Source organism: Haliotis rufescens, unplaced genomic scaffold, assembly GCF_023055435.1.
Source record: "Haliotis rufescens isolate VD_foot unplaced genomic scaffold, xgHalRufe1.0.p SCAF_13, whole genome shotgun sequence".
NCBI classification, from domain to species: Eukaryota; Metazoa; Mollusca; class Gastropoda; order Lepetellida; family Haliotidae; genus Haliotis; species Haliotis rufescens.
Window position 1 is genome coordinate 36083788 of NW_025963813.1, and position 14016 is coordinate 36097803.

Below are 14016 nucleotides of genomic sequence, written 5' to 3' on the forward strand. Positions count from 1 at the left end.
TTAAGTATTCTATATAGTATGAATGTATCACGTCACAAGCGAATATGTATTTGTCAGGTTACAAACGAATATGTATGTGTCATGTCACAAACTGATATGAATGTGTCACTTCACAAAAAAAAGAATATGTATGTGTCACAAACGAATATGTACGTCACGTCACAAACGAATATGTATGTGTCACGTCACAAACGAATATGTATGTGTCACAAACGAATATGTATATGTCACGTCACAAACGAATATGTATGTGTCACGTTACAAACGAATATGAATGTGTCACGTCACAAACGAATATGTATGTGTCACGTCACAAACGATTATGTATGTCACATCACAAACGAATATGAATGTCACGTCACAAACGAATATGTATGTGTCACGTCACAAACTGATAGGAATGTGTCACGTCACAAACTGATAGGAATGTCACGTCACAAACGAATATGTATGTGTCACGTCACAAACTGATAGGAATGTGTCACTTCACAAACTGATAGGAATGTGTCACGTTACAAACGAATATGTATGTGTCACGTCACAAACTGAAAGGAATGTGTCACGTCACAAACTGATAGAAATGTGTCACGTCACAAACGAATATGAATTTGTCACGGTCACAAACGAATATATATGTGTCACGTCACAAACGAATATGTATGTGTCACTTCACAAACAAAAATGAATATGTCACGTCACAAAATAATATGAATGTGTCACGTCACAAACGAATATGTATGTCACGTCACAAACGAATATGAATTTGTCACGTCACAAACGAATATGTATGTGTCAACAATGCCAGTGCTCACGTGAAATCATTATTAAAGATAAATGTATTCCAATTAACAAGCTTATTGTGAATTCTATTGCTAAAACATATTGATATTTTGATATGTATATACATGTGTATATATGTTCTAAAGCATGCTCCAAGTTGAACTATTTGTAATTTGTAGTAACTTCGCTCCTGTTTCTTTCACAGGTCTGATTGGAAAGTGGATGACAGAGGCGATCAACGCTTCTTCAGAAGACAATGAGTACGTTTTTGTCATCCCCACTAGATTGGAATGAGAACAGCATATCGGATTTATGACTTGGTGTCATTATTTAAAATATTCCGATCAGGGTTCCAACACGTTGATGTCAATCACGCAATCACGTACAATCGACAAAGTCAACTCTTTGGGATGAAAATAAATAATCAGCGATTTCTGCCCAGTGGAACGGTTTTATCATAGATGAGTGAGCAATGTCAATTATAGTGAGTATGGTTTTACGCCGCTTTTAGCAATATTCCAGCAATATCATGGCGGGGGACACCAGAAATGTACTTCACACATTGTACCCATATGGTCGCGGGTGGTACAGTGACGTGGTGATAGTTTCGTGTGTGGCAGAGTGACGTGGATCTATTGTCGCAGGTGGCACAGTAACGTTAAATATTGTCACTGGAGACGACGTTGCAGTGGCACGGTGACATGGGCTATTGTCGGCATAGTGACATTGGAGCTATTGTCACGTGCAGCCTAGTCACGTGGGGCTATTGTCACGTGCTGCCCTGTCATATGGGGGGTATTGAAACATTCTTTTTTTAAATTACAGCATTGACTTGTATTAGCAGCGATCAGTTCAAAACGTTCATTTGTTAACATTTCATAACATTCATTTAATGACATGACGTTTATAACTCTTTTTTTATCACTGTTTATCAAATGCATGTTCACATGTATTTAGCAGTTCATGACTTACACACAGGGAGATGTGTAGTCAGTGATTTAGAAAGCTTGTAGCTTTTATGGAAATTCTGAGAGTCGCCCTCAGAGAGACTTTCCTCGGCATTTACGGTAAATTATGTGCTACTTACAGAAATATAGAATTCTTTGACTTTGAAACGAACATAACATTCGATATGTAAGTCGATGTCATTTCAGTATATAGCACGTCATGTGGTGTACTTATTAAGTGTAGGTTACATACCTATATAGCAGACAGTAAATTCTAGTTGGCTACAGGTGTACAACAATGTTCACAAATAGTGAAACGAGCAGGCTCTATTTGCCATGCTTATTAACTAAGTGTGAAGCAAAATCCTTACAGCACATTAGTGGAAATTGTTCATGTTCAAAATAGAGACATATTAACAAGACAATTCATTTGCTAAATTTTTCAATTTGATCAAAGTCTTCAGAAAGTTTTCAAGTGACAATTTGTTTTTCTTAATACTTGATACATGTATATATTTTTTGTATGCCAGTATGATGTATTTTAAGTAAGTAATTTTACATGTTTTGTACAGTTTCTGTATCTGATAAAAACATCCTTCCACGATATATGGATATAAGTCAAGAATGGTATCCTATTTTTCACATACTGTTGGGAGAATTGCTGTAGTTATAGTCTTATCATAAAAATATCTGGAGCGCTACAAGTAAATCTATCAAAGTTGCATTTAAATGTTGATTATATAAAATAATGTGATTATTTCTATTAGTATCTTTCCAAGATTTTGGTATGATTTTTGAACCTGGTAATAGTCAATAATTGTGCCTTTAACTTGGTATTTTGTCTGAAGTTCATTGAAGGGCGTTATATCACCTTCATTACAGATATCCTTAATAGTGTAAATTCCCTTTAAAAACAATTTCTTATAATGAAATCATTTTTTTTAAACTGATGGTTACCCCAAAGAGGTTCTGATAGTACTTCTTCATTGTTTGTGGAGTTAGTTTTGTGTCTTCTATACAATGTTCCCCAAGCAGCCAAAACATCTATTCAGTAAGGGTTAGCTAAGTGGATACATTTTGTAATATTGGCCCCAAGTAGGAAATTGTTTTTCAGTGGAGAGATGCTAGGGTTATACACTTTTTGTTTTGAAGATGTTTTTGAGAACTGACAGTTTTAGAGAAATTTAAATTCCTCACCTCTATAATTCTCAGTCCGCCTTCGTCACATTTTCTTATTGAAGTTGTTCGTTTTATTTTGTCCCCTTTGTCATTCCAGATGAATCTGTACAATATGTTGTTTAGTTCATCAATAAATTCACTTTTGCTCTATATATCCATATTCTAAGATCCTTCCAGAAAAAAATGAAAAACTCTACAGGGAATCTATCAATACCTGGGCTTTTGTTATTTTTCATAGATTTTACGGCCTTTGTTATTTCATTCATGTTAATCAGGTCTTCTAAATAATCAAACTGTGATTGAATAAGTTTTGGTGTGTTAAGTTTGTGTAATAAATGTTTGGATTCCTTAGTTATTTCTTCACTTGAAGAGCAAAGTTTCTCATAAAAATGTCTTTGTCCAGTTAAGATGGATTGTCTATCGGTTATTGAATCCCCTTTTTCAGATATAATACTGTTAATTAGTTTACTGGTATAGTTCCTGTTTTCAAGATGACAAAAATATTTTGATGGTTTCTCTCCCTCCTCGTACCACTGGATTCTGTTTCTTATTTGAAATCCCTTTGATTCTTCTTTTAATGTTTCTAAGAAAAGAAGGTATCACTGATTTTTAATTTAAGTTTTGGTGTTCAGTTTTTATGGTTCATCTTTGGAACATTTACTGTTTGAACATTTTAGCTTTGTTTCTTCTAGTGTATCGTTCACTATTTGGATATATTGATTGTTAAACAATACAGAAGTATTTAACTTCTGGTAGTCCCTACCTTTTTCTTTTGCTAATTGTATTTGAAAAGTCAGTGTTATTGCAAAGTGATTGGATTTGCATCCTGGGGTCATTGTAGAATCAATAGTTATATTTGCAATGTTTTGTGAGACCAAAAAGAAGTCCAGCTTGTTGTTTTGGCTTTTTCTTTCACCATGTGTATTTTTTTGCATCTATATTTTTCTCTCTCAAATATCAATTAGATCAAAGCTTTTTTTTTTTTTCAAGTACTTACTTTATTGCTTTGGGATTGTTGATATGTTTATAATTTTCCAAATCGACATATGGATTGAGTACCAAGTTCCGTCACAGGGCAATGCAAAAAGGACAAAGTCTTCACGACGAAGAATTTCATTCGTCAACCAAATTCAATGATAAGGGTGTGACTTGAGCACCGAAACTGACTTAAAGCGATGCGATATAAGCATTACTATTTTACACAAGATAAATACATTTCATAAGTAACATATTAACCATAATATTGAAATCCAATTGAAATGAGAATATTTTATTGCACCTTGCTTGATTGTCAATATCAACTCATCTCTGACTAATACTAATAGAAATAGAACTGATATGTCAAGCACCACACAAATACAGAATCAGATAAACGAAGTACAGGTACACAGCAACTAATGTATCCAGGTGAGCTACCTATTTTAACACTGATATACTATTGGAATAGTAGTGGTGATATTTATATATGTATTTTCTCATCCATTCATAAATGAAATGCAAAGTTTATTTTCACATTATTTGTATGGAAAGGGTCACTGTATGACTTGTAATATTTCAGGTATCCATTAAGCAATGTCATTGGAGCTTCTGCCTCTGTCTGGAAGCCAAGGTCGGACGATGCAGCTCCGTGGATTGAGGTGAATATTATCGTTAGCATTATGTTGTCACTCGAGAACTTCATCGAAAACATCACTTACAATGTATCTTAGTTGGTGTAGTGTCTACACAAAACATGTCGCACTCAAATCTATTATATAAAAAAAATTACATATTAGCTTGACTCGTTATGCATGTTTGTCATTTATAGGAAAATACGCTTCAGGAAACTGTGGGAATCGCCGACACATGTAAATCTAATACACTTATTAAGTAACACCCATCCTGGCAGCAGGGGTATATTGACCGCTGGGATGTGATTGCCTGTGGGTGAAGAATAATGCCCGTCTGTCATTGCCAGTAAAGCAAAAGAGGCTCCAAGTGCAGTTGGCTTCTTCTATTGTTCACAGTGATGTCAGTGACTTATCAGTCTGTGAGGCCACTGTGCGTCAACCGCTATGTCCACAATAGTCTAGGTTCAGTATATGGAATTTAGTTTCCAACACTTTCCCTCCCAGAAAACATTTTCCCCAAACTTTCATAATTGTGTGATGCATGTGTAAAACTACCCACAACAACATTGTTTACAGAGCATGGTTTGATAACTTTAGGATACGAACATAGGTTCAATCAGAGTTACTGTTAAGTGCTCCAAGTGATTACTACAGATCCAGAATATACAGATAAAAATACAACTGGAAACATGCAATACAAATGATTCTATCATGACATTTATTATTCTGCATTCTGACTGTTTCGCCAGCGGTATCGAATCTACGCAGGACTTTGCTTCTGCTAATGATCGCATCAATTGAGATGAAACTATTTCTTTGAAAGCGGTTTTCTGAAACCCGAACGGTAGTAAATTTGAAATACCGATTTTACTAAACAAATGTTGCGGAACAAAGTGTTCGAGATCCAGATTATTTATAGCAAATGTGGCAATATGTTTTCGGGTGAGAAATCCGACGAAGAACGTCTTAGAAAGGGTGTGTTAAGTTCAGTTCCATTAACACAGTTTGACATTAATTTTCAGCGCTCATTTTTAACGTCCTGTGACGTCATGTCTATCGCTTCATAACACGAGGGTGGTGTGTACAAGTTGCAAGGGTCGTTTTGAAAAAGTTTTAAACAGTATGTGTGGTAGATAGTTCTAGTGTCTCTTAGTGAAAACATTTTAGTATTATGGTGTTAATTATGTTTTGAGTAAACACAATCAAACATTCTCGGATTAATGCTTACTTATCCCTTAAGTTGACCATTCAGCCTATTTTAAATATTAGACTTAACCCATGCCACGTCACTTATCACCTCAGTATTACGAAATCGTTCGAGATTATTACATATTAAATGTATCAACGATGTATTGTTGTTTTCGCCGGACAAAGAGTTTAGTAGGAAAAACAAATTTGGAGGTGTTTTGTTTAAGATGACGCATTCAGTAAATTAAACTGTTTTCTCTTCAACAGGTTGGGATAGATACTTTCCTCTACTTTGCTATGGTTCAAATCTCGCCCGACATCTCTACCTTCACGAAGAACATCTGGTTTCGAGACTCCAACAGGAACTGGATGGTGACATGGACGAAGAATGATGACGATGAGGCATTCATTGTGGGATTCTTTATTCCACACTGTCAAGTTAGTTTCATATTGTACATGTTGAATCGTTGCCAATCTTAACACAGTTTGCATTCATCCGTCTGAATGAGAAGAAAAATGTCCATCCCTTTTGGGGATAGGTATTTTCACGATTACGGCTTGACAAAAAGTAAAGTTAGTTTCATAGTGTAAGAAGTTGCTAGTTTTACCATCGGTAGTTTTAACATTGACGAGACAATTGTCCATGCAGTTGGTGCTAACCACAAGTACGATTTTATAGAAAGTAATAATCTGCATATCTGTCATTTGTTGAAGTTAGTTAATTCCAACATACAAACATTTCTCGAGAACTGTGACATCGACCTGTGATCCCTAGACACTGTGCTGGGGACGTTTACATAACTGTACATCGCCCTGTAACGCATTAATGTCTGATCCCTAGGGATCATGCTGGGGAGGTTTACATGACTGTAAATCGACCATTAACACATTCATGTGTGATCCCTAGGGACCGGGCTTGGGCGATTTATATAACTGTACATCGCCCTGTCACACTTTCATGTGTGATCCCTAGGTACCGCGCTGGGAACGTTTACATTACTGTACATCGTCCTGTCACACATTCATGTGTGATCCCTAGGGACTGTATGGGGCCGTTTATATAGCTGTACATCGCCCTGTCACACTTTCATGTGTGATCCCTAGGGACCGTGCTGGGAACGTTTACATACATGTAACTGTACATCGCCTGGTCACACATTCATGTGTGATCCCTAGGGACTGTATGGGGCCGTTTATATAGCTGTACATCGCCTGGTCACACATTCATGTGTGATCCCTAGGGACCGTGCCGGGGTCGTTTAAAAAACTGCACACGGAACTGTAACATAGCTATGTGTGATGCCTAGGGACTGTACTGGGTATGTTTACATAACTGTACATCGCCCTGTCACACTTTCATGTGTGATCCCTAGGGACTATACTGGGGATGTTTACATCAAAGTGCATCGACCTTTAACATAGTCATACATGTATGTGATCCCTAGGGACTGTACTGGGTATGTTTACATCACTGTATATCGACCTTTCAGATAGTCATGTGTGGTCCCTAGGGACTGTACTGAGGCAGTTTACATCACTGTACATCGACCTGTAACATAATCATGTGTAACCCTAGGGACCGAGTTGTGGACGTTTTCATCACACAGGTCCAAGTCAACCATTAGTAGTTAAGTTAACATCTGTCACAATTCACCTTGTTATACCGCGATGTTTTCTTTATAGATGCTGACAGTCCCCACAGACGCAATCAGAATCTCACTGGACAAACACAGCAGTGTTGAAGTCGCACGCGTTTATGTGCGTGGTCTTCTGTAAATTCATTGTTAAAAACAGGCTCGGCTCACACATCATCAACTCTGTCCACAAGTGCCTCGGACCACACATAATCAACTCACCAACATCCTCGGCCAACACATCTTCAACTCCGTCACCAACAGTCTCGGCCTACACATCATCAACTCACCAACAGCCTCGGCCAACACATCTTCAACTCCGTCACCAAGTGCCTCGACCCACACATCATTAACTCACCAACAGCCTCGGCCCACACATCTTCATCTCCGTCACCAACAGCCTCGGCCCACACATCATCAACTCACCAACAGCCTCGGCCCATACATCTTCAACTCCGTCACCAACACCCTCGGGCCACACATCTTCAACTCTGTCAGCAACAGCCTCGGCCCACACATCGTCAACTCTGTCACCAACAGCCTAGGCCCACACATCTTCAACTCTATCAGCAACATCCTCGGCCCATACATAATCAACTCACCAACATCCTCGGCCCACACATAATCAACTCTGTCACCAACATCCTCGGCCAACACATAATCAACTCTGTCACAAACAGCCTCGGCCCACACATCATCAACTCCCTCAACAACATCCTCGGCCCACATATCGTCAACTCTGTCACAAACAGCCTTGGCTCACAAATAATCAACTCCGTCACCAACATCCTCGGCCCACAAATAATCAATTCACCAACAGCCTCGGCCCACACATCTTCAACTCTGTCACCAACAGCCTCGGCCCACACATAATCAACTCAGTCACCAACATCCTCGGCCCACACATCTTCAACTCTGTCACAAACAGCCTCGGCCCACACATCATCAACTCCCTCACCAACATCCTCGGCCCACATATCGTCAACTCTGTCACAAACAGCCTTGGCTCACAAATAATCAACTCCGTCACCAACATCCTCGGCCCACACATCGTCAACTGTTTCAACAAAAGCCTCGGCCCACACATCTTCAACTCCCTCACCAACAACCTCGACCCACACATCATCAACTTACCAACAACCTCGGCCCACACATCTTCATTTGTCACAAAGACCGCTTCCGTGACCAAGCCGTAAAAAAGATGGTTCTTGTTGTTACCCTGCCTTGCACTCGGCATTAAGGGACTATCACAAGGACTGAGGGGGTTATTTATGTTAAACTGAGGCATGGTATTTCAGTGGTATCCGGACTGGTACACGTAGCCACACATACACAGACACAGACACACACACACAGACACACACACACGCAGACACACACACACAGACACACAGACACACACACACACACACAGAGACACACACACACACATGCATGCGCGTCGTTATATAGGTTATACCCCGTTAAAAGCACATTGCATCCCTACTCACTTCATCTGTCACCAACAGCCTCGGCCAACACATCATGCATATTGATTTGTACTCTGCCCGACGTCTGTTCTACAAAATGGGTTTAGTTGATCCTTGCACAGTCAGGCTGGTGAGGCTTATCATCAGCTCAGGGCACTTGGTCCCTCTACACGCAGCCCGGACAGCGAATGGGACTTCTCCCAGGAAGCGCTGCCTTGTCAAACCCACCCAGAACTTTTCGGAAAATGTGAAGACTCCCCAACACTGCAGACTTCTGCATTACCAGGATTGTCAGAAGGGCTGTATTCCTGGTAGCAAACCCGGGTACTCTCCCAATTTCACTCAACAGGTACCAAATCTAAGACACTGAGAACAATGGAGAATCGGACAACTTGGTACTTTGGGTGTAAGCGTGACATTTCGAAAGCGAGGTGGGCATATTTCCAATGTTTTTCTTGTATCTTGGCAATCACACTAGTGTCAAAAGGGATAGAAAATTCAATGAAATAAATGATTTCATTGGATTTATCACACGATCTGGTTTATTGCCCTGTAAACGGGCCTATCTCAAAGAATTTTGTATTGATCATTTTCCATGACGCCCTCTACATATTCACTGACAATGTGTTTGACAGTCTCATTAAATTCATTACATAATCTACTGTAACATATCATATTTACATTCTGATGCAAAATCACACATTGACGGTTTCGAGTGGGAAATGACTAGTCCTTAACAGCAAGCAGAAAGCCTTCTGTTTCACCTTTCATGCCAGTTGACTTCATCCAAGCGAAGGACTCTGCAAGGTTGCTAATCACCCACTGCACATAAACTCGATGCAATGGTCGTTCAGATAACATCTCCTTAAAACACTGAGTCTTGGCCGATTTGATATGGCACTTCGCGTTGTTGACATTCATTTCTGCACCATCCAGCAGTACAGAACCATCAACAAAATCAACACTGACATTGAGATTATGTCCCACATCCTTTCATCATCTAATTCTTCTACTTCTTCTTCGTGTGCAACTCGTCTGTCTAAAACAGCAATGCATTCAAACATTTACACATATGACAGAAGCCTTACCGATTAAGCGTTAAATATAAACTCACTCACTCACTCCCTCAAACATGCATTAACCACTGCTTACTCAATAGATCAACATTCAAATTGGGAATCTGCAATACTGGCGAAACGTTTGGTTTAGTGATGAACCACGTGTTTTGCTTCGGCGTTGTGATGGAAGAACGACGTTTAAATGGTTTATGCATTAGACGTTTTTTGTCCCAAATCGGCAGGGTTGTCACTTTCTCCTAACTATTTTTGAAGGCATTGTTTTAAGATCGCTCTGAACATGCCGTGTATTTTCCAACACGAAGTGATATCATTCAACCTGAAGTGCGTAAAACCTTCTTTATAAGGTAGTTGAGGTACAGGGCAGTCTGTTGTAAAGTTGTCTTGCACTGAGCACGTATTATTGAAATATGATTATTGAAACGACGAAATCAGACTTGATGTCTGAGTGATGTCATTGCTTTGGACATGGCTTTAGAATCCTCATTATGTTAGACCAAGGCAGGTATGGTATGGGGCTGTAGTAGGCATGTATTTCACCGAACCAGAGGTAATGGTACGATACTGGAAACGTGATGGTAGGTAATGATTTCTGAGGAGTTCTAGAACTAGTGAGGGGACTGCTTCTGTTTTTGCAAGTTCGTGCAAACACATTTCTTATTTATATATGTATTTATATGCTTGTGTATTATATTACATGTTTTGTTTGTTTTCATAGTGTATTTGTTGTGTCTGTGCAGCTAACGACTTATTGTCAATTGAAACGCCCGCTCTCTGGATACTAGCTCATGCTTTAATTCATTTCTAGCTTGGCTTAGCAGTCACATCACACTATTACACTTAGTCTGGAAAGCCCAGTTTGCGGAGGATCATTTCGGATTAACCAGGTTTCATTGTATTTTCCCGAACACTTTCTCTATTTCTTCCGAAACGTATCAGAGTTAGATTTAAACCAAGACAAGAATCACCATCTTCAAGTTGTGGGGACATTAATGTGAACGTACTCGTAAACTTTAAATAATATAAATCAGTTGTAATTTGAGCTATGTAATCTTATTACTCATGTTTGCATTTTGAATGTAGTCTTGATATTGATATCCTGCTGTCTGTTTTTGTGATTTTCCATGAAATTCATATGATTGTAATCATGAAAATCTTGTATTGTTACATTTCCATCCCACTTACGAAAGCGTATACCAGAACAGAAAAACCCTACTTTTAGTAAATTGTGTAGCACATTATATGATATTGAGATCAGAACAATATGTGGAACATGTTTAAGAAAGAACTGTTTTCCTAAAGTCAGTAATTCTACTCGAAAAACTTTCTGATTTGGTGTTGTTTTATGTCCTTATGTTGTGTTTTATTTTTCAAATAAAAAGTCATACAAGTTGTTTATTCTCTATTCGTGTGCGTGCGTGTGATTGTGCGCGTGTGTCTGCGTGTGTGTGCTTTCGTTCGTGCATGTGCGTGTGTGCGAACGTGCGTGCGTGCGTGCGAGCGTGCGTGCGTGCGTGCGTGCGTGCGTGCGTGCGTGTATTCATTTAACGGATATATTCTTGAGTCGTATACGAAAAGTTGCGATACTCGCGGGGTTTCACATGAAATAATGCCAGAGTTTATTTCCAGGCTCATACTTTAGGGGCGACATCAGGGGTTGTATAGGGGTCACATAAGAGGTCGTGCCAGAGTGTATTTGCAGGGTCATACTATAGGGGCGATATCAGGGGTTGTATCAGGGTTCACACAAGAGGTTACGCCAGAGGTTATTTTCAAAGGTTGCACTTTAGGGGCGATATCAGGGGTTGTATCAGGGGTCACACAAGAGGTCATGCCAGAGGTTATTTTAAGGGTTGTACTTTAGGGGCGATATCAGGGGTTGTATCAGGGGTCACCCAAGAGGTCGTGCCAGAGGTCATTTCAAGGGTTGTACTTTAGGGGCGGAGTGGTTATATTTTTGTTGCCATGTGTTTATAGATAACGAGTTATTGTCAATGTAAACACATGCTTATAAGAACCATTTTTTTCATCATATATTTCCTTCTGTAATAATGACAATAGAAGAGATTGCTTCACTCTATTTCTAGCTGGGGCTTATTGTCATGTCAAACTATTAACCCGTCAGCCATGGCAATATATAACCTAGGTACTTGTAAATGTCAGGTCTGAATACAATCAGTGTGTATCACAGGCAGTGACGATGTGTGACGTGGTTAACATGTATATGTCAGGTCTGAATACAATCAGTGTGTATCCATGCCATCACAATATGTAACCTGGGTACTTGTATATGTTAGGTCTGAATACAATCAGTGTGTATCACATACTGTGACGATGTGTAACGTGGTTAACTTGTATATGTCAGGTCTGAATACAATCATGTTACTCCCTGTCATCACGGACGTCGGTGTTACGACATTGTGGACTGATCATGTTACTCCCTGGCATCACGGACGTCGTTGTTACGACATTGTGGACTGATCATGTTACTCCCTGTCATCACAGACGTGAGTGTTATGACATTGTGGACCGATCATGTTACTCCCTGTCATCACAGACGTGAGTGTTACGACATTGTGGACCGATCATGTTACTCCCTGTCATCACGGACGTTGGCGTTACGACATTGTGGATGGACGATGTCTGCCATGTGTCATGTGTCAACTTGTGAAGAGAGGTGAAATGGGGTTTAACTTCGCGTTCAAGATTATTGCACTCTCTCTTTCTTGGCGCAATTAAAGGGAAGTTACTCTTGTTGCATTGTTGAACCATTAAAGTGAGGTGAGGTGTAATTGCGTTTAACGTCGCGTCCATGATTATTGCACTAATATAGCGATGTGCATGCACGTGTGTGTGTGTGTGTGTGTGTGTGTGTGTGTGTGTGTGTGTGTGTGTGTGTGTGTGTGTGTGTGTGTGTGTGTGTGTGTGTGTGTGTGTGTTTGTGTGTGTGTGTGTGTGTGTTTGTGTATGTGTATGGCTGCTTGTACTAGACCAGGTTGAAGCCTATTTATAGTGCTAGCACACTGAGATACAATACCGCAGTTTAACATGAATACCCCACTCAGACAAAGTATACTGACTCCGAGCCGACCAGTCCTTGCTTTAACCCCTTAATGCCGGGCGCCAGACAGGGTAACAACAAGTACCATATTTTAACGTCTTTGGGTATGACGCGGTCGGGGATCGAACCCCTGACCTTCCGCTCTCCGGGCGGACGCTCTTCCACTAGACCACGGAGGCGGTCGAAACATTAAAGTAAAGCTCATTATCACATACCCCCATTAGAAAGGAAATTTACATGTTTAACTTTCCTGTATTCGATAAAGGCAAAATTAGTTGAGATTTAGAAACTACTGACAATACAAGTTGTACACAGTAGGAGTACAGGGAATATGACATCGCCTGTAGAGGTTCAAAGTAATATGAGTTAGCCGACTGAGAATACAAGGAATATAAGTCATTCCACTGAGAATATTATTTAATCTGTTGCGAATACAAGGATTGTGAGTTAATCGATTTAAAGTACAAGAAAATTTAGTTAATCGATTTTAAATACAAGGAATTTAATTTAATCTATGGAGAATACAAGGAATAGTATTTAATCTATTGAGTATACAAGGAACAATATTTAATCTTCATGGAATACCAGGAATATCAGTCAATCAATTGAGAATACACGAATATTATATTATATGTCGATAATACAAGGACATTGGGATTATCGTTTGAGAATACGGGGAATACCAGACAGCCCATTGAGACTACATGAAAACGATTGAACCTTTGAAAATACAAGGAATATAATTAGTCTATTAACAACACAAGGAATACGGGTTCAATTATTGAGAATACAAGGAATATTAGTTAATATGTTGGGTATAAAGGGAATATGAGATCAACCATTGAATTCAAAGAATGTTAAGTAATCTATACAACATCCTAGGAATATTAGTTGATTTATAGCACAGTATAAAGGCTACAAAGAATATGAGCTAACAAATAGAGGATATACGAAATCTTGGTTAATCAATAAAAGATAGAAGGATTATGAGTTAATCTATTACGAATACAGGTAACGTTGGTTAATCCATTGAGTATAAAGGTAAGTATGAGTTAATCCATTAAGTATAAAG

At 39.2% G+C, this 14016-nt stretch overlaps 1 protein-coding gene across 1 annotated transcript; it reads left to right on the forward strand.

Moving 5' to 3' along the window:
• The first annotated feature begins 988 nt into the window (after positions 1-988).
• On the forward strand, positions 989-7556 carry LOC125378809. Its single transcript, XM_048394783.1, has 4 exons — positions 989-1040; positions 4465-4543; positions 5972-6142; positions 7388-7556. Exons 1-4 carry the CDS (start codon positions 1003-1005, stop codon positions 7478-7480), a joined length of 381 nt encoding a protein of 126 aa, XP_048250740.1. The 5' UTR covers positions 989-1002; the 3' UTR covers positions 7481-7556.
• Positions 7557-14016: the final 6460 nt, after the last annotated feature.

Bases quoted from the DNA above. Each gene is read 5' to 3' on its own strand.
- LOC125378809 (XM_048394783.1), top strand. From the start codon at position 1,003: ATGACAGAGGCGATCAACGCTTCTTCAGAAGACAATGA. The intron at 1,041-4,464 runs GTACGTTTTTGT...GTAATATTTCAG, and splicing joins GCTTCTTCAGAAGACAATGA to GTATCCATTAAGCAATGTCA. The intron at 4,544-5,971 runs GTGAATATTATC...TCTCTTCAACAG, and splicing joins ATGCAGCTCCGTGGATTGAG to GTTGGGATAGATACTTTCCT.